Source organism: Platichthys flesus, chromosome 4 (assembly GCF_949316205.1).
Source record: "Platichthys flesus chromosome 4, fPlaFle2.1, whole genome shotgun sequence".
NCBI classification, from domain to species: Eukaryota; Metazoa; Chordata; class Actinopteri; order Pleuronectiformes; family Pleuronectidae; genus Platichthys; species Platichthys flesus.
In genome coordinates this window covers 16,708,872-16,731,594 of record NC_084948.1, presented here as the reverse complement: position 1 = coordinate 16,731,594, position 22,723 = coordinate 16,708,872, and the positions used below count along the sequence as shown (strand labels likewise).

At 42.2% G+C, this 22,723-nt stretch overlaps 1 protein-coding gene across 1 annotated transcript in view; it reads left to right on the top strand.

Moving 5' to 3' along the window:
• The window catches only part of grik4 (glutamate receptor, ionotropic, kainate 4), a 161,647-nt gene that overhangs the window by 75,764 nt on the left and 63,160 nt on the right, over positions 1–22,723 (top strand). The window contains exon 6 of the mRNA XM_062386081.1: positions 13,439–13,492. Coding sequence (XP_062242065.1) covers positions 13,439–13,492 — 54 coding nt within the window. The remainder of the gene's footprint in view (positions 1–13,438; positions 13,493–22,723) is intronic.

The window sequence follows — 22,723 nt, the reverse complement described above, 5'->3', positions numbered from 1 at the left end:
TATGTTTTTATGTACTACTCGGAGAGCTTTCATCAGATCAACTTAAAAATTAGATGAGACTCTACAAAACAAGATGAAGATCTAAAGTTATTAATATTTAAACTTTTCATCACACCGTGTGACCGTGGTGAGGTCTCAAAGTTCGACTAAACGCCAATATAAGCAAGCTTCTGTAACTTAGACATATTTTGTCCAATCGACTCCAAACTACACATATAAGACAAGAGTCGCAACCGGAAGACATCTACCTAGAAATCATGACTTAAAAGGAAAGCGCCCCCTGGTGGCATCAGGAAATGTCTTGTTTTTGTACATCGTGCGCTTTGATTTATTTGTCGAAGAGCTTTCATCACATCAATTTAAAATTTAGACGGGTGGCATCACAACAAGATGGAGATCTAAAGTTATCAAAGAAACAACTTTTCGACACACCGTCTGACTGTGGCGGGGCGTCAAATCAGCTCACCATGACACACGAAACCGCTTAAAGGGGACATATTCGCTTTAAAGGGGACATATTATTTCCATTTCAACACAGTTGATATGGTTCCTTGGGGTCTTAATGAAATGTCTGTAAAATATTTTGGTAAAAATACCCCAAGGATAATTTAAAACAGCACCTTTTTACTCTGTCTAAAACAGACCTCCTCAGATCAACCCGCCCCCATCTTACCCCACCCCCTTTCACCCCTCTCATCCCTCCCCCTTCTCACCCCTCCCCCCTCTCATGGAGGTGTAGGACATGTGCTTGAATGTGTTCTCAGTACAGAATGCATTCAACATCTATAGGGCAGATTATGGGCCTCGTGAAAATTTACGTAATCTGGGGTATTTGGAAATGGGTGTGGCAAAATGGCTCAACAGCGCCACCAACAGTGCTTTCCCTCATTTACGGAGAAACACCTCATTTAGCATTCACTGATCCGCACGAAATTGAAGACAGTTGTGTATCATCACCAGATGCACAAAAAACGCGCTCGGAGCAATATGAAAAACGCAACAGGAAGCACGCCATTTTCGATTTCGTGGCCATTTTGGTCATATTCCATAATCTTTTACTTTGATATACTTCTCGTACAGCTTTCATCACATCAACTGAAAATTTAGACGAGCGTCATCACAGTTTGACTTTAGTGTCCATTTTCGTCATATTCCATATTTTTTCTTTGATGTACTTGTCGTACAGCTTTCATCAGATCAACTTCAAATTTAGACGATCGTCATCACAACAAATTGGAGATCTAAAGTTATTGAAGGATTACGTTTTAGCAAAACCGTCTGACCGTGGTGTGGCGTTAAAGTTTGATGAAACGCCATCAAAACACACGCTTCCATATTTCAGACATATTTTATCCAATTGAGTCCAAACTAGACACATACGACAAGAGTCGCCGCCAGAAGACATCGGTGCAGAAATTGTGACTTACAATCACAGCGCCCCCTGGTGGCAACAGGAAATGTCTTGTTTTTGGTACGTGTTATGTTTTTATGTACTACTCAGACAGCTTTCATCAGATCAACTTAAAAATTAGATGAGACTCTACAAAACAAGATGAAGATCTAAAGTTATCAATATTTAAACTTTTCATCATACCGTGTGACCGTGGTGAGGTCTCAAAGTTCGACTAAACGCCAATATAAGCGAGCTTCTGTAACTTAGACATATTTTGTCCAATCGACTCCAAACTACACATATAAGACAAGAGTCGCGACCGGAAGACATCTACCTAGAAATCATGACTTAAAAGGAAAGCGCCCCCTGGTGGCATCAGGAAATGTCTTGTTTTTGTACATCGTGCGCTTTGATTTATTTGTCGGAGAGCTTTCATCACATCAATTTAAAATTTAGACGGGTGGCATCACAACAAGATGGAGATCTAAAGTTATCAAAGAAACAACTTTTCGACACACCCTCTGACTGTGGCGGGGCGTCAAATCAGCTCACCATGACACACGAAAACGCTTAAAGGGGACATATTCGCTTTAAAGGGGACATATTATTTCCATTTCAACACAGTTGATATGGTTCCTTGGGGTCTTAATGAAATGTCTGTAAAATATTTTGGTAAAAATACCCCAAGGATAATTTAAAACAGCACCTTTTTACTCTGTCTAAAACAGACCTCCTCAGATCAACCTGTTTTGAGGGCTTTAATGTGCTCAAAAAGTTGTAGGAGTTTGCAGCAAATTCGAAGGCGGCTTAAATTTACGTATTCTGGAGTATTTTGAAAAGGGCGTGGCAAAATGGCTCAAGAGCGCCACCTACGGAAATGCCCCTCATTTAGCATTCACCGATCCTCAAAAAAAACATAGACTATTGTGTATCATGACTAGATGCACAAAAAAGTCCATCAGTGCATTATGAATAACGCAACAGGAAGCCCGGCAGTTTGACTTTAGTGGCCATTTTGGTCATATTCCATATTTTTTCTTTGATGTACTTGTCGTACAGCTTTCATCAGATCAACTTCAAATTTAGACGATCGTCATCACAACAAATTGGAGATCTAAAGTTATTGAAGGATTACGTTTTAGCAAAACCGTCTGACCGTGGTGTGGCGTTAAAGTTTGATGAAACGCCATCAAAACACACGCTTCCATATTTCAGACATATTTTATCCAATTGAGTCCAAACTAGACACATACGACAAGAGTCGCCGCCAGAAGACATCGGTGCAGAAATTGTGACTTACAATCACAGCGCCCCCTGGTGGCAACAGGAAATGTCTTGTTTTTGGTACGTGTTATGTTTTTATGTACTACTCAGACAGCTTTCATCAGATCAACTTAAAAATTAGATGAGACTCTACAAAACAAGATGAAGATCTAAAGTTATCAATATTTAAACTTTTCATCATACCGTGTGACCGTGGTGAGGTCTCAAAGTTCGACTAAACGCCAATATAAGCGAGCTTCTGTAACTTAGACATATTTTGTCCAATCGACTCCAAACTACACATATAAGACAAGAGTCGCGACCGGAAGACATCTACCTAGAAATCATGACTTAAAAGGAAAGCGCCCCCTGGTGGCATCAGGAAATGTCTTGTTTTTGTACATCGTGCGCTTTGATTTATTTGTCGGAGAGCTTTCATCACATCAATTTAAAATTTAGACGGGTGGCATCACAACAAGATGGAGATCTAAAGTTATCAAAGAAACAACTTTTCGACACACCCTCTGACTGTGGCGGGGCGTCAAATCAGCTCACCATGACACACGAAAACGCTTAAAGGGGACATATTCGCTTTAAAGGGGACATATTATTTCCATTTCAACACAGTTGATATGGTTCCTTGGGGTCTTAATGAAATGTCTGTAAAATATTTTGGTAAAAATACCCCAAGGATAATTTAAAACAGCACCTTTTTACTCTGTCTAAAACAGACCTCCTCAGATCAACCTGTTTTGAGGGCTTTAATGTGCTCAAAAAGTTGTAGGAGTTTGCAGCAAATTCGAAGCGGCTTAAATTTACGTATTCTGGAGTATTTTGAAAAGGGCGTGGCAAAATGGCTCAAGAGCGCCACCTACGGAAATGCCCCTCATTTAGCATTCACCGATCCTCAAAAAAAACATAGACTATTGTGTATCATGACTAGATGCACAAAAAAGTCCAGCAGTGCATTATGAATAACGCAACAGGAAGCCCGGCAGTTTGACTTTAGTGGCCATTTTGGTCATATTCCATATTTTTTCTTTGATGTACTTGTCGTACAGCTTTCATCAGATCAACTTCAAATTTAGACGATCGTCATCACAACAAATTGGAGATCTAAAGTTATTGAAGGATTACGTTTTAGCAAAACCGTCTGACCGTGGTGTGGCGTTAAAGTTTGATGAAACGCCATCAAAACACAAGCTTCCATATTTCAGACATATTTTGTCCAATTGAGTCCAAACTAGACACATACGACAAGAGTCGCGACCAGAAGACATCGGTGCAGAATTGTGACTTACAATCACAGCGCCCCCTGGTGGCAACAGGAAATGTCTTGTTTTTAAGACGTGTTATGTTTTTATGTACTACTCGGACAGCTTTCATCAGATCAACTTAAAAATTAGATGAGACTCTACAAAACAAGATGAAGATCTAAAGTTATCAATATTTAAACTTTTCATCATACCGTGTGACCGTGGTGAGGTCTCAAAGTTCGACTAAACGCCAATATAAGCGAGCTTCTGTAACTTAGACATATTTTGTCCAATCGACTACAAACTACACATATAAGACAAGAGTCGCGACCGGAAGACATCTACCTAGAAATCATGACTTAAAAGGAAAGCGCCCCCTGGTGGCATCAGGAAATGTCTTGTTTTTGTACATCGTGCGCTTTGATTTATTTGTCGGAGAGCTTTCATCACATCAATTTAAAATTTAGACGGGTGGCATCACAACAAGATGGAGATCTAAAGTTATCAAAGAAACAACTTTTCGACACACCGTCTGACTGTGGCGGGGCGTCAAATCAGCTCACCATGACACACGAAAACGCTTAAAGGGGACATATTCGCTTTAAAGGGGACATATTATTTCCATTTCACCACAGTTGATATGGTTCCTTGGGGTCTTAATGAAATGTCTGTAAAATATTTTGGTAAAAATACCCCAAGGATAATTTAAAAAAGCACCTTTTTACTCTGTCTAAAACAGACCTCCTCAGATCAACCTGTTTTGAGGGCTTTAATGTGCTCAAAAAGTTGTAGGAGTTTGCAGCAAATTCGAAGGTGGCTTAAATTTACGTATTCTGGAGTATTTTGAAAAGGGCGTGGCAAAATGTCTCAAGAGCGCCACCTACGGAAAAGCCCCTCATTAAGCATTCACCGATCCTCAAAAAAAACATAGACTATTGTGTATCATGACTAGATGCACAAAAAAGTCCATCAGTGCATTATGAATAACGCAACAGGAAGCCCGCCAGTTGATTTACGTATTCTGGAGTATTTTGAAAAGGGCGTGGCAAAATGTCTCAAGAGCGCCACCTACGGAAAAGCCCCTCATTTAGCATTCACCGATCCTCAAAAAAAACATAGACTATTGTGTATCATGACTAGATGCACAAAAAAGTCCATCAGTGCATTATGAATAACGCAACAGGAAGCCCGCCAGTTTGACTTTAGTGGACATTTTGGTCATCGTCCATATTTTTTCTTCGATGTACTTGTCGTACAGCTTTCATCAGATCAACTTCAAATTTAGATGATCGTCATCACAACAAATTGGAGATCTAAAGTTATTGAAGGATTTCGTTTTAGCAAAACCGTCTGACCGTGGTGTGGCGTTAAAGTTTGATGAAACGCCATCAAAACACAAGGTTCCATATTTCAGACATAGTTTGTCCAATTGAGTCCAAACTAGACACATACGACAAGAGTCGCGACCAGAAGACATCACTGCAGAAATTGTGACTTAGAATAACAGCGCCCCCTGGTGGCAACAGGAAATGTCTTGTTTTTAAGACGTGTTATGTTTTTATGTACTACTCGGAGAGCTTTCATCAGATCAACTTAAAAATTAGATGACACTCTACAAAACAAGATGAAGATCTAAAGTTATCAATATTTAAACATTTCATCATACCGTGTGACCGTGGTGAGGTCTCAAAGTTCGACTAAACGCCAATATAAGCGAGCTTCTGTAACTTAGACATATTTTGTCCAATCGACTCCAAACTACACATATAAGACAAGAGTCGAGACCGGAAGACATCTACCTAGAAATCATGACTTAAAAGGAAAGCGCCCCCTGGTGGCATCAGGAAATGTCTTGTTTTTGTACATCGTGTGCTTTGATTTATTTGTCGGAGAGCTTTCATCACATCAATTTAAAATTTAGACGGGTGGCATCACAACAAGATGGAGATCTAAAGTTATCAAAGAAACAACTTTTCGACACACCGTCTGACTGTGGCGGGGCGTCAAATCAGCTCACCATGACACACGAAAACGCTTAAAGGAGACAAATTCGCTTTAAAGGGGACATATTATTTCCATTTCACCACAGTTGATATGGTTCCTTGGGGTCTTAATGAAATGTCTGTAAAATATTTTGGTAAAAATACCCCAAGGATAATTTAAAACAGCACCTTTTTACTCTGTCTAAAACAGACCTCCTCAGATCAACCTGTTTTGAAGGCCCCGCCCCCCTCTCACCCCGCCCCCATCTTACCCCACCCCCTTTCACCCCTCTCATCCCTCCCCCTTCTCACCCCTCCCCCCTCTCATGGAGGTGTAGGACATGTGCTTGAATGTGTTCTCACTACAGATTGCATTCAACATCTATAGGGCAGATTATGGGCCTCGTGAAAATTTACGTATTCTGGGGTATTTGGAAATGGGTGTGGCAAAATGGTTCAACAGCGCCACCAACGGTGCTTTCCTTCATTTACGGAGAAACACCTCATTTAGCATTCACTGATCCGCACGAAATTGAAGACAGTTGTGTATCATCACCAGATGCACAAAAAACGCGCCGGAGCAATATGAAAAACGCAACAGGAAGCACGCCATTTGCGATTTCGTGGCCATTTTGGTCATATTCCATAATCTTTTACTTTGATATACTTCTCGTACAGCTTTCATCACATCAACTGAAAATTTAGACGAGTGTCATTACAACAAGATGGAGATCTAAAGTTATCAAAGAAACAACTTTTCGTCACACTGTCTGACTGTGGCGGGGCGTCACATCAGCTCGCCATGACACACGAAAACGCTTTAACTTCCGTGTTCATGGGTCCATCTCCCTCAAACTACATGTGTGTATCATCAGCCCCCCTCCCTTGAAGATATTCAGATGGTTTTAAAGAATGGGCGTGGCAAAATGGCTCAACAGCGCCACCAACGGAGCTTCCCCTCATTTATGGAGAAACACCTCATTTAGAATTCACTGATCCTCACGAAATTGAAGACAGTTGTGTATCATCACCAGATGCACAAAAAACGCGCTCGGACCAATTGGAAAAACGCAACAGGAATCCCGCCATTTTCGATTTGGACCATATTCCATGTTTTTTATTTACAAGTACTTCTTGGAGAGCTTTCATCAGATCAACTGAAAATTTAGACGAGTGTCATCACAACAAGATGGAGATCTAAAGTTATTGAAAGATCAATTTTTCGCCACAACGTGTGACCGTGGCGAGGCGTCAAAATGTGACTAAACACCATCAAAACACAAGCTTCTGTATCTTGGACATATTTGGTCCAATCGAGTTCAAACTACACATGTAAGACAAGAAGCGCGACCTGATGACATCAACAAAGACACCATGACTTAAAATCATAGCGCCACCTGCTGGCTACAGGAAGTGAAGCGTTTATCTTGCAGCAGTGCGCAAATGCATGCAACGCTGAGACGAGCGCTTGGTCATCGAACGTTCTCTCTTCCCCGACCGCAACAGACTTGAAATTGCCTGTGCTCGGGCCCGTTAGTGCTACAACGTAGCCCTAGTTAGGGCCCGAGCACCGAATGGTGAGAGGCCCTATTGAATCTGTAAGGATTTTTATTATTATTATTATTATTATTATTATTATTATTATTATTATTATTATTATTATTTCCCTTTGGGGGGCTTTTTCAGGGTCTAGACATGCTCAAAAAGTTATGAAACTTTGCAGGAAATTCAAGGTCTGCGGATATTTTAGTATTCTGGAGTAATTGGAATTGGGCGTGGCAAAATGGCTCTACAGCGCCCCCTGGAACCAGCCCCTACGTTTCCACATAACGGATTTTCATCAAAATCTGGATATAGGTGTATCGTGACCAGTCATGAAAAAAAGTCTCATGGAGCATTATGAAAAACGCAACAGGAAGTCCGCCATTTTGCTTTTAGTGGCCATTTTGGCAATATCCCACATTTTTACTTTTACGTACTTGTCCCAGGGCTTTCATTAGATCAACTTCAAATTCAGATGAGTGTCATCACAACAAGATGGAGATAAAAAATGATTGAGGGATTTTTTTTTTATCACACCGTGTGACCGTGGCATGGCGTTAAAAATTGGTTACACGCCATCAAAACACGGGCATCTGTATCTCGGACATACATGTTCCAATAGAGTCCAAACTAGACATGTAAGACAATAGTCCCCGCCTGATGACATCTATGCATAAATGATGACTTAAAACCGCAGCGCCCCCTGGTGGCAACAGGAAATGTCTTGTTTTTTGCTTGTCTTACACTTGGATGAATTTCTCCTCATCCACTGACCTCAACCATGTCAAACTGTATCAAATGGGTCCCAAGACATTGACAATGAAGACATAAGATTACCGTGACTTTTCGTCAAACGCCATATGAATGGCGTGGCATTAAAGTTCATCAACTCGCCGTGAAACACGAAATTGCTGTAACTTCAGTGTTCATGATTCTATCTCTCTCAAACTACATGTGTGTAACAACAGCCCCCCCCTGAAGATATTCATATGGTTTTAAGAAATGGGCGTGGCAAAAAAACTGACCAGCGCCCCCTATAGGGCAACCCCGGCACTACGATGGCCGACATTTATACAAATCTATCGGGACATGTGTCGTTTCATAACAAACCAAAAAATATCTTGGATAGGTATGCTTGACCAAACAGGGAGGCCGCCATTCTGGATTAAGTGGCCATTTTTTTTCCATATTCCACATTTTTACTTGATGCACTTGTCCCAGGGCTTTCATCAGATTAACTTCAAATTAAGATCAGTGCCATCACAACAATATGGAGATAAAAAGTGATTAAGAGATTGACCTTTCGTCACACCGTGTGACCGTGGCGTGGCGTCTTGAGTTTGATTAAACGCCATCAAAACACGAGGTTCTGTATCTCGGACATACATTGTCCAATCGAGTCCAAACTAGACATGTAAGACAAGGGTGCCATCCTGATGACATCTACACAGAAATTATGACTTGAAATTACAGCGCCCCCTGGTGGCTACAGGAAGTGACATGTTTTATACTTTGATGAACTGCTCCTGGCTGATTTACAATATACAGCTCAAATCAGATCAGTCAAGTCATTAGATCATGGTCAGAATTGTGACGTTTCCTCAAACCGTGTAAACATTGATGTGCGGCGAAGGATTTTCCTTCGCCAAAGGACACGATGTTATCATAACTCCACTGTGCATTGTCCTTTCACTACAAAACTTCTGTCACATGGTCAGAGTCCAAGCCTGAACAGCTCTATGTGTCAATATTTCCTCAGTGTCATAGCGCCACCTACTGATTCGCCAGGAAACAGGAAGTACTTTGTAAATCCACTCTGCATTATCCAACCGGCTCCAAACTACTGACCTATGATCACAATACTGATCTGAACAGCTCCACATATAAATATTAGTTCAGGGTCATAGCGCCACCTACTGATCAGTGTGAAAATTAAGTTGCGGAAACATTGTCCAATTGACACAAAATTTCTCACGCTACATCAGAGCGCCTACTTGAACAGATCTATATGTCTGTGCGTAATAATAGTGATGGCGCCACCTACTGGCAAACCTACTGCCGCAGAGCGCAAAACGCATGCAACGTGGAGAAGTGCATGCTCGATCGATGATGTGCGCTTGGTCATCGATCGCTCTCTCCACCGACCGCAACAGGCTTCAACGTGCGGGTGCTCGGGCCCGCAAGTGCTACAACGTAGCCCTAGTTATTATTATTTCCCTTTGGGGGGCTTTTTCAGGGTCTAGACATGCTCAAAAAGTTATGAAACTTTGCAGGAAATTCAAGGTCTGCGGATATTTTAGTATTCTGGAGTAATTGGAATTGGCCGTGGCAAAATGGCTCTACAGCGCCCCCTGGAACCAGCCCCTAGGTTTCCACATAACGGATTTTCATCAAAATCTGGATATAGGTGTATCGTGACCAGTCATGAAAAAAAGTCTCATGGAGCATTATGAAAAACGCAACAGGAAGTCCGCCATTTTGCTTTTAGTGGCCATTTTGGCAATATCCCACATTTTTACTTTTACGTACTTGTCCCAGGGCTTTCATCAGATCAACTTCAAATTCAGATGAGTGTCATCACAACAAGATGGAGATAAAAAATGATTGAGGGATTTTTTTTTTATCACACCGTGTGACCGTGGCATGGCGTTAAAAATTGGTTACACGCCATCAAAACACGGGCATCTGTATCTCGGACATACATGTTCCAATCAAGTCCAAACTAGACATGTAAGACAATAGTCCCCGCCTGATGACATCTATGCATAAATGATGACTTAAAACCGCAGCGCCCCCTGGTGGCAACAGGAAATGTCTTGTTTTTTGCTTGTCTTACACTTGGATGAATTTCTCCTCATCCACTGACCTCAACCATGTCAAACTGTATCAAATGGGTCCCAAGACATTGACAATGAAGACATAAGATTATCGTGACTTTTCGTCAAACGCCATATGAATGGCGTGGCATTAAAGTTCATCAACTCGCCGTGAAACACGAAATTGCTGTAACTTCAGTGTTCATGATTCTATCTCTCTCAAACTACATGTGTGTAACAACAGCCACCCCCTGAAGATATTCATATGGTTTTAAGAAATGGGCGTGGCAAAAAAACTGACCAGCGCCCCCTATAGGGCAACCCCGGCACTACGATGGCCGACATTTATACAAATCTATCGGGACATGTGTCGTTTCATAACAAACAAAAAAATATCTTGGATAGGTATGCTTGACCAAACAGGGAGGCCGCCATTTTGGATTAAGTGGCCATTTTTTTTCCATATTCCACATTTTTACTTGATGCACTTGTCCCAGGGCTTTTATCAGATTAACTTCAAATTAAGATCAGTGCCATCACAACAAGATGGAGATAAAAAGTGATTAAGAGATTGACCTTTCGTCACACCGTTTGACCGTGGCGTGGCGTCTTGAGTTTGATTAAACGCCATCAAAACACGAGGTTCTGTATCTCGGACATACATTGTCCAATCGAGTCCAAACTAGACATGTAAGACAAGGGTGCCATCCTGATGACATCTACACAGAAATTATGACTTGAAATTACAGCGCCCCCTGGTGGCTACAGGAAGTGACATGTTTTATACTTTGATGAACTGCTCCTGGCTGATTTACAATATACAGCTTAAATCAGATCAGTCAAGTCATTAGATCATGGTCAGAATTGTGACGTTTCCTCAAACCGTGTAAACATTGATGTGCGGCGAAGGATTTTCCTTCGCCAAAGGACACGATGTTATCATAACTCCACTGTGCATTGTCCTATCACTACAAAACTTCTGTCACATGGTCAGAGTCCAAGCCTGAACAGCTCTATGTGTCAATATTTCCTCAGTGTCATAGCGCCACCTACTGATTCGCCAGGAAACAGGAAGTACTTTGTTAATCCACTCTGCATTATCCAACCGGCTCCAAACTACTGACCTATGATCACAATCCTGAATAGAACAGCTCCATATATGAATATTAGTTCAGGATCATAGCGTCACCTATTGATCAGTGTGAAAATTAAGTTGCGGAAACATTGTCCAATTGACACAAAATTTCTCACGCTACATCAGAGCGCCTACTTGAACAGATCTATATGTCTGTGCGTAATAATAGTGATGGCGCCACCTACTGGCAAACCTACTGCCGCAGAGCGCAAAACGCATGCAACGTGGAGAAGTGCATGCTCGATCTATGATGTGCGCTTGGTCATCGATCGCTCTCTCCACCGACCGCAACAGGCTTCAACGTGCGGGTGCTCGGGCCCGCAAGTGCTACAACGTAGCCCTAGTTTTCAATGTAATCTCCTCCAGTCAGGCCTCCTCTGTTGTGCACAGCTGCACAGAAGCAGAGAGGGGAGGATGGGGAGCGTGTAGGGGAGGTGCAAACCGCATGCACTCTGACAAACAGCTGCAGCGGAGCAGCGAGCAGATCAAGCAGCGGGGCAGGGGAGCTCATTGCGAATGCGGTGAAAGAAGACCAATAGGATATTTTCCATCTGCTGCTTGTTTGGGTTTGTACTGTCTCTCCTCAATGGGACGTGGGCAGCAACCAAAGGAGGTAGACGTTATAATGTCAGTTTCTGTTTGATAGTGTTCGAGGCAAAGAAAATCACCTCTTTTAAATATTCCTTTTTATATTCTCCACGATCGGTAAGACATACCTCGCCCACCTGGTGCCATTAGCTAGATTTAGTTACTGTGTGTGATCCCAGGGCAGATTCTAACCACTTCCGTGAAGCGTGACAAGCTCTTTTCACAGTTGCCATGCTTGGTTTCAGAGTAATGATGTGCTTAAAACACTAAATGGAGAAAACTCTATGAAGATCTCATTCAGAGCTCAATAATGAAAGACGCCTCCACACCAGCGTCAGGGACCTTGTTTGGGGTTGTCCGTCAATCCGTCCATCTGTCCTGTTCTTGTTAATTCAATATCACAGCTTCAGAATTGGGGGGATGATAGTTTAATGTCACTGTGACCTCACAAAACAGGATTTTGTTTTGATAACAATTTTTGAAAGAAGGTCAACTGTACTGTGACATCGTAATATTCTGCAAAAACACTTTCCTGTTCCCTGTTCAACGCAATAAAAAACAACAGGGAAGAAGCCACAACCAGTTATTCTGGTTGCAATTAGTGCGTTTCTATGTGTTGTGTGTTTTATTATTCATGCAGCTGCAGAACAGTTGGATAGATTGTCACAGCTGAGTCACACACAGTGTGAGGTTACACTTTTTTCAGATACTAGAGTCAAACGCTCGCTTTTAAACTCTGATGATACACACCTGTGGAATAATGTAAGTGTAGAATCTGTTGCTGATGGAAATGTGTACGATCGGGTTCAGTCAGGTGTGAAAAAGGTACTTTGGTTGGATATTGATGAATTCATGCTCATGTAGAATTTCACGCTGGATTAAATAATGATTTTTGAGAAGAAATGCTCAGAAAAAGAGATTGTACTTTGAAGCATTCTCTGTAGTTTGGTGTATCTACACGATATTTATTGATTTTAATCATTGTGTGTGTTGCAGCGGGATTTAACAGAAGTCCAGAGCTCGATGATTTTCTATTTTGCTAATGTGTTTAATGAAATTAAACTCAGGAAAGTTCACCCTGTCCTTCACAACTGCTCCTCGGTGTGACTTTGATTTAATCAAATTGTAAGTCAGAGTGACGGGTGGCATACTAATGCACCGCAGAAATTAAACGCTCCATTGAGAGCCGCCGGCGTCAGATAAGAATGTGCCTGGTCCCATCAAGATGTTGGATTTGATCTGGTTTTCTGTGCAGAGTGGAGTTACACCGAATCACTGACCTCTCAATCCCCCCTCCCCCCAATCTCTCCCCACGCCCCCTATATTTATTTTAGACTCCCTCTCTGCTATAGTCTCCCCTCTGGTTTCTTTTCAAACCCTGTTTCAAGCATTCTGAACTTTCTCTCTCGTACATTTTTCTTTCTATTTCACCTCTTGACCCTTCTTGTCTTTTTCCTCCACAGGCATCAGAGCTGGGAATGCTGTCCGTCTACTACACTTACATCTTCACCTCTCTGGTAAGGAAATGGGCGATGCTGTGGGCATTTAGAGGCAATATTGATTTCCACACCTACAGAGGCACATCAGTACTCTAACGCTGTGCCCGTGTAGTGTATAAGCATAGTGCACGTTAATTGGTACTCACCTGAATGAATGGCCAAATGGATGGAGTTAAACAGAAAGGAATTATAGCATTGCGTCTTTATAGCATAGTCGATTTTCTACCTCACTGCATGTGACTTCAAATTAGAGACATGCTGAGTGTGGTGTCGTGTCTTCAGTGGTTCTGAGCATTGTTCTCTTGCCCCTGGAACTCAGGACCAAATAAATGAATAATAATGATCATTTAATAGCTTCGCATTTCTTCATCAGTATTATTGCTGTTGTCGTTTTTTGCTGCCCCTTTGCTTATAATTACGACTGTTGAACGGCTGCCAAGCTCTGATTGAATTAGCCATGAAGTCATTGTCTCGAGAGCAAGCGCTCACTTCTGCCTGTGGGTGTTTCTTTCATTCTTTCTTTCTTTCTTTCTTTCTTTCTTTCTCATTTACGCAAGCATCTCAATTACCGCCTGGTGGGTCATAAATCCTGCCTATGGGTCATGGACCAAACCTAAAAGTCCAAGTCCAATACATTTTTTGTCATTATAAATCACATGTATGTTCAAGTGCTCGTTCTTCTGGTAGGTTTGGTTGAAATAGTAATCTGATGCTAAAAACAGGGTAAAAGGTGGGACTTACTCGCTATAGGTAGAAGAGCATGTGTATCGATGGGACATTGTCCATCTTTATTCACAGTCTAATATCAATATTAGAACAGTGTGCACCTCATCGTCTTGGTTTCTCTCAGTTCTTAGCCTGGAACTCTTTGAATAATATTTAACATTTGTGGAAGTTTTCACACAACGTACATCACCCCGACCATCAACTGTTTTATTACTGATTTCACCGCATTCACATTACATCCTGTATTGTTGAGTTGCACAGTTTCTTGAATGTACTTGCTACCTGTGGTTAGTTAAACTTAATGTGGCTTTGTAAACGATGCTTCGTCCTGCAGGGTTTTATATTGTTTACAGTGGCAGTGAGTTGAAAAGCGTTGACGGAGGCAGAAAGAGAAAGAGCTGAGAGAGGCAGCCGAAAAGCACTGATTCTTTACTGAGTTGCTTTTAGAGCAGCAGCAGCAGCAGCAGACCAGCAGCTGAATCACTGCTACTGAAACATCTCACAGCCACTTCTTAAATGCTCCATCTCCAGCAGGTATACAAACACACATCACCTCTCCAGTGTTTGTTCAACCTCTTAAGTGTTTATATGCAAAGCTGTCATTGATCATGTATATTTTTTAAATTAGGAGTGTTTTACATATTACTTTATATCAGTTACTTTGCTGCATTAGGAGGGAATTGAATATCCCTGCTAGATAAGAAAGGTATTTACCAGGAATGTGAGCGTGATGGAGTTGAGGCGCACAGAGGCCAGGGGATATGTGAGAGTTATTGTAAGATCATAAAGATAGGAGACAATTTGATGCTATAGTAAACTCACCAGAAAGCCGCTCCCTAATGGAAATTAATGAGCTTCGAAACACTTTGCTCTAATAGTGCTGCAGAGAGGATTCATATCAAGCTGATTTATGACTCATTAAGAGTGGGCTGCTGCCATCTTCCTGTTTTCCTCCGCAGCCCTTGATATATTCTCTTATTGCACCGATCTTTTCTCTTCTACCCTCTCTTTAACCCGTTTGTCTTCTCTTTGTGTCTGCGCCTGCGTAAGCTTCCTCATCGCTCTTCCCCCGGTGTCGCTGCTGCGGCTCAGTTGGACGACACCGCATATAGCACACAGATCTGTGGTAGATAGATGGTGACCCCGTATTTGCTCTCCTGCTATACTATCACCACTATTTTCTTATAAATCCGGCCATTGCTCAGCAGCGGCAGCGTTAATAGCTCCAGCTAGTGTTCCGATGGTCAGCAGTGTGCCTGTACACGAGCCTGGGACACAATGCAAGAGCTGTGAGAAGACAATAGAAGAGCTGTTGTGTCCTTACTTGCCATAGTAAGTAATTCAGCCCATTAATTCTGTTTTTAAAAGGTTCTGCTTGTGAATGTCGCTCACCACACACACACACACACACACATGTACAAATGCACCTGAACACACAAGAGGAGTGCTTCCATTATGTTCTCTCATAGTTCAGCTAATTTTTTTCTGACCAAACTAAAAGTGCATTTCTGAAAATGGAGATAATGCTTTAAAAGCTTGCATCTCCTTTTCATCCTCTCATTAAAGTGCTTAGCGTCATTGCCGAGAAATGACAGCATTCGGCCATTTGTTCAAATGCCATAAAACATTGAGAACATTCAGCACTAAAGCAGGATGTGAGGTGGTGTCCTCTCAGTGCAGAGAAAGGTACACGGTGATGGTGCTCAGTGCTTTAATCAGGAGATTGAGACTGGGGTTATATTTTCATCACCTTCAATGCACCATTGTGAGGCAAATATATGCAGATTACAAAAATAACGGTGACATGACATAATTTGTTAAAAAGCAGTCTCTTCAGACAATCATCTAATTTCTAAGCAGCAACAATCGATACATGGCATTCATGTACAATGGCATTAATCGATTTTGGATGTGAGCCTTGTTAAGCTGGTTAGTTTGCTGTTTATTAAGTTTAAAATGTGAGTATAATGAGCCTTTTTTCAGTTATTTTCAAAAGACTGATGAACTGAATCATGAGTGACAGATTACATTGAGTTACAGAAGCTAGTGACACAGAGGGTCACCTGGAGTTGACATCATGACGTCAGCCCTTTACCTCGTGCCCCGAATGTTACCTTAAAGTGATAGTTCAGGGGGAAATGAAGATTCACTTATTATCTACTCACCACTATCCTGATGAAGGGGTGGGTCCACAAAACACTTCCAGATTCTCAGTGGTACAGAAGAATCTAATACAACTGAAGTCAGTGGTGAGTTCGTCATAAAACTCACCATTGACGTACTGCTCATGTGGTGTTGCTAAGTCCGTTAGCGTAGCCACTTCCAGGCGACTTTTAGGTACGAAGTATTGGTCACTTCAATTGTGTTTGAATCAGCTGCAATAAGTTTACCCCTGACACTCCTTAAGTCTCCCCCCCCCCCCCGCCCCCTCCATCGGCATAGTGGTGAGTGGATAAACCTCCTGCTTATATTTTTTCAAATGTGCTATGAATTACATTTTAAATAAGGGCTTCGGGATTAAGCGGTCAATTTATTGAGGTAATATGTTTTCTCAAGGTGTTGAGGAAGCAAGACAGGGGATAAAGATTGTACAATTGCTTACCATTCTACACGTGTGTGTGTGTGTGGGGGGGGGGGTGCGTGTGCTTACATGTGAACTTTTAATAGTAACAGGTGTTCCAGTGCAGATATTTCCTTTATCCTCAGGGAGGAAATACCATTTCTGAAGTCAATTTAAATGTTACACTTATCTCCTCCTCCCTCACCTTTCCGCCTGGAAAGAGCTTTTACATCAGGCGACCTGTGACCTGTTACGTTTACTTATTGCTGACTGTCCTTTCTATGAACATGGTAAATTTAACAACATAGGCAAAGGCTCTGTAGCTAAATGAATCCTGCGAGGTTTAAAAAAAAGTGGTTACACATGATGGATGTGAAATGAGCGGCAGCCTGCATGTGTTTGTCTTTTTCTTAACACACAATGTTTTACAGTGTATTATTGGGAGGCAGCAGCAATTTGATGTATCTCCTGGTGTGTTTTGTCAGTTTGGCGTCCGCTAGAAATCTTCTTTACTGAGAGATTGTTGTTTTTACATCGACTTGTGTTTAGCTTCAAACAGAGCTCTGTATGGAAACCGCCTCTGCCACACGGAAACTCTCTTGTTTATCCATGCAGTGGTTGAATCAGATTGTATTTTCTTGTACTTTTAAAAGACAGTAGGCAGCATGCATAATTTCTATTTCATTTTCACATTGTGAAAATATAGACGGAGATGACACACAAAGCTCAGAGATGTGATTCTTGACTGTCTGTTAATATTTATTTGGTCGTGGCACAAAGTTCATAGCTTACGATTCTTTCGTTGTTAGCTTACATAAGTCTGACCTCTGTCTGCTTCAATTTTAACATTTTTTTTTAGATATGTTTACCATAGTCTCTAATAATGAATTGATTGATGTCATCATTAAAACATGGGACCTTAAGACATCGATATACAGGTAAAATAAGTTCTACTTCGAGGTTCAAATTAGAGTCAATAACCATCTGATGTGTCTTTAGGGTGGGAACCCTCTCTGTGGATTCTGATCTGAAGAGCATCTAATTCACCAAATTGCTGTCAAGACTTTTCAGTTTACGATTTAGTTTGCATGATGGAACAAGTGAGTGTTTAACACAGAGGCACATACTGTGAGATTTGATGATTATGATTTGCATTGCAATGGGTAGCCGCAGCATTAGAAACACGTACTGCGCAATATAATGTCCTTCAGCAGGAAACTGTTTATGTCAATGACTCCTATAATTCATTGTGACCACACATTACCTGGCTAATTCAATTTGACCTCATGTGCATAGTTTGACCTCCAGCTCCACTCATCCTTGTTGTCTCACCTTTTTTCGTTGTTGTAGAATCACAGGTTGTGTGTTTTTCTTTTTCCCCTTGCTGGGATGAGCTAATGGTAGGTCCTTAATAAAATGGTGTATGTAGATGAAGTGCAACATTTTTAATGTGCTTACATTTATCCTGATTATTAACTAGAGTTCCGTTTAGATGCACTGTAGATGTGCTGGCATAATCATATACACAAGCTCATATATAAACTTTTATGAGCTTGTGTATTTCTTATCAGGGAGGAGAACCGGTCGGGTGAGTCAAGGAGAGGAATAACAGGAAATACAGATTTTATACCAGATGCAAACCTGGAACATTTAAATTTTACGATATGATAAATAGATTGTATTTATGTGGTGCTTTTCCAGTCTCATCGTTCCTGTATATACCTTATACGGCCCAGGAGGTATGTGAAGCCTCCATTGGCAAGATGCAGAGCCTTAAATGCCCGACACCTAATGAATGTGTGTGAGAGCAGGAGCACTGCTTTTAGAAATGCTCTCTTGAGTGTATGCACAAATAGGTGAATTGGACTCGTACTGTAAAAGCATTTTGAGTGCTCGATAAAACTGGAAAGGTGCTGTATGAATTCAGCCCATTTACCATTTACATGACATCAAATTAAAATGTTCCAGGTTTGAATATAGTATAAAACTTTTCACATTTCATGTCGTCCGTCGGCGCTCGTCTGACTGTAATTACGGCACTTACACAAAACATTAGAGACACTTCAAAAGCAGGGAAAGCATGTCAGACACCTGATTGCTTCATAAAGGATGACACACAGTTGCACAAAGTAGATTGTACTCACGTCGGAGGCCGTTCAGAAGATGAGGCAGACACCACTGTCTAATGTGCAATGTGAGAGAATTACTCACAGAACCTCTATAAATAATTGGCGAAGCATTTAAGCTGCAACTGGAAACCATCAATCACGCAGCTTTATTACAAGTCATGATAAATGCGAGACTTTCTTAAGAGGCCGCCTTGTGATTAACTATGCATGAGTTAACACGAGATGACGCGGTTGTGATTCACTGATGAGTCAGTAGAAACGTGCGGTGAACATAATTGCCCGTCTGATCAGTGGAGTTTATTCCTCTGAAATCCCACCATTGGCGTACAAATTGTTAAGGCTTAGGACACGTTCATTTTTCTTAAACGATTCCCTCCTGCTCCGTCTCCATCTCTCTGTTCCCTCCCCTTGTTTCCCCCTCTCTTCTGACAGTGCTCCCTCCTCCCCTCTCCCTCCTCTGCTGACACTTCATTTATCTGCGTTTCTTGACATCTCTGACTAACGATTTGCCGGGCCGCTCCCCTGCCTAATCTGTTTCACCTGAATCATCTCAAGACGCTCATCAACGTCCTCGCTCAGCTCCCGTCTACACTAAAAAGGGGGGGGGGGGGGTCTGTCATGCCTATTTCTTGATATGACAACTTTGAGGCTAATTTCGGTTTTTGTTTTGCGTGATGCGTTGATATTATTAATCAGATTTTTGGGACTTTTTGGGAGAAGGAAGATTCGGTCGGGTAATTCAAATTGGGTAATAAAACATTCAAGTTGTTTGCCTCCTCTCTCGTCTCTCTAATAATTTATACGTTTGTTACTCATATATGGTATCAGTCAGTTTATTACGAAAGTCTCTGTGGAGAACATGGATGTGAAAGAGCGACTATCAATTGATCATAATAAGAGCTAATGACCATCGGTGGACCCTGCCTGGTTTTGGTTGGACTCAGATTGCTGTGTCTCATAACCTGTAATGTGTTCTTCGCTGCGTTAATTCACCTCCGTTATTTGCGAAGCATCCGTCCTTGGTAGTGTAATGTTCAATCTCTATCCAAGTATTCCCTTTAGTTGATGGAGCTGATCAGAATTAGACACGCATGTGATGGGGGGGGGGGGGGGGGGGGGGGGCGCTATTGAGCACAGAGGCATCACCTCAGATATTATCATGCATTCTTTCTTTTATTCCGTGTGGTAAAGCCTCTAGGGGCCGTTCAGTTTCCTCTCTCTCTTATAGGGCCACTTACCACCAGCAGTAAATATACTGAGCATTAATTGTGAGATAGAAGTCGTGGCCCTCGGGTCACAGTGGCCAGAGAGATTCAAACAAAAACACACTTCGTGGAGGGGGAATAAATCTCAACAGCTCCGCCGGGTTTCTACAGCTTCTCTCCGTGAAGACAACTTTGTTTAAGAGGAAGCGAGTGGCCGACATCCTGCAGCTTCCTCAGCTGGAACATAATCCAACACACAAGCGCGCACAAGGGAGCCACGCACAGACAAATGCACTGATGGAAACAATCAAAACAAACGGAGAACACACCCACACAAAACACACATTTGCCGACCCTCTGCCCCCCCATCCCCCCCCCCCATCCCCCCACACTCCCCTCCATGGCTTCCATCTAAGTGATTTGTATCCTGCGATCCGAGCTATTCGGCAGGATTGAATAAATCACATCAGCTTGGCAGTGACTCATCACATGTTGACGGCATGTCTAATGTCATTTGAAGGTTAGGTGAGCACGGGATTGGGCCTCGCAGCGCCTCGCGTGGCACACTTTCACTTTGTGATGTCATTTTGAGTCTTGATGAAAGCGTGCGGGCTCACTCCGTCTCTCTCTCTCTCTCTCACACAGACACACACACACACACACACACACACACACACACACACACACACACACACACACACACACACACACTCACACTCACTCACACACAACTATCAGAAACACGCTCTGACACCCAGTGCCGGCTGACGTATCATCCGTCTCTGCAAAGCAGGGCCATCAGTTCAACCCTCGGCACACACACACACACACACACACACACCCCTCTGCCTGTTTGTTTTGTTCTTCATGTTCCATTTCCCCTCCACACACCCATGATCCCTCTTGTCACTGCAGTCATTGTCATGCATCCATGCCTGAAGAGCTGCCAGCGCTTCCTGACTATCTCTCGCACACGCACACACACACACACACACACACACACACACACACACACACACACACGCAGTTAACCAGTGAACACACGCGCCCAAATGAAACTCCAAATGAATAAATCCATGTACATGCTCACCAACACAACATCCCATCGCTCCCAGTCGCACATGCACACAGTTTTAACATCTTATCCCTCTTATCTACCTGCCTCTCCGTCTTCTTCCAGGAAATAAACTGTGTGTATTTTTGTGTCTGCTGGTGTTGCTGTCATAAACCAGCAGCAGTGATAGAGAAGCAGGCTGCATATTTGATTCCAACTCATCTTTCTTTCTTTCACCTTCCCTCTTTCTCCATTTATATGTCTTGGAGCTGATTGGCAGGTTTGTATAGAAGCGTGAGGGAGGGAGTGCGGTCGGACTTCTGAAGCAGGGCGGATGCTGTTATTCACGAGTTAATCCCTATTCTTCCCCTCACCCTGACCTGCTCCCCGCCATTTGTTCTTGGCCAGTCGGGGTTTTCCGGGCTCTACGTGCTTCACGCTTCTCATTATTCCTCCCAACGCTTTCAAATGTTAAAATGCTTTATTATTCACAAAAGAAGTGAGGTATATGCCCACCTTCTTCGACCTGCACAATTTCTCCAATTGTCTCTTACTCCTAAATTTCTTTTTTTCTTCCTCTGCTGTCTTGGAGGTCGCCCGTGCCTCTGTCAGTCTGTCACTCTGCGCTAGTGGAGGAAAGTTGGTATTTGCTGTCTGACCTTGTCCTGGTAGTTTCACCTGTTTTCCGTGCTGCTAAAACCGGCTTCCCCTCGGTCTGTCTTCCACTTTCGGCTTCTCTCCCCCACTCTGTATTTTCTGTCTGGATGTGCCTGGCCTTGATAAAAAATATTGTCTAGGTGATAGAGAATTAAATTTCAAAAGTTTATTGTTCTGGTAAATTTTTTCTCATCCCGTATCTGTGAATGTGAATAAATGAAGGGAACATTCCTAAAATAAATGGAACCAGAAACTCACCTATTGTCAACCTCGCCTTCCATCTCATGTGCTCTGGTACAGAAGACTTATAAATCCCTCTAAAAAAAAACTCTTGTCACTCACCCTGCTTTAGAGGGCAGCCACTGTGACTGTGAAAGTGATTGGGATTTAATTAATTCCCCTCCACGGCTTATGTAAAGTTCATATTTCCCTGTTTAGACACAGAGGTTGAGAATTAATCAACTGAGTAATAGGAAAGGTAATAGGCTACGTGGACGGTGACAACACACAGGTGCATCCAGCCAGAATATAAACTATGTGACGACATATATCACAACAACTGTGTTTCACCAAATAATGTCTGCATGCAACACGTTTTGTAACGCAAAGACACCAGCTTACTTTATGTTACGTTTCTTGTTTGGGTGGTGTGGGGAGCAATACAACAATAACACAACTGCACCCCAGATATAAATTCTTCTGAGGCTTCAATTTATACATCCCCACTCTACACATTTGCACTATTGTTAGTTTCTGGTTTGGTTGTTTCAAAGTCTCTGAAAGATCAAGTTGATCAGACGGATAAACACAAAGTGCCGTTATTATCATGGTAGTGTCACTATCTCAGTTATCTAGTTTGTGTTTAAATATTAATCCCAGTCCCGATCTCCGGCGAATGTTTTGATTTATAACTCAGCA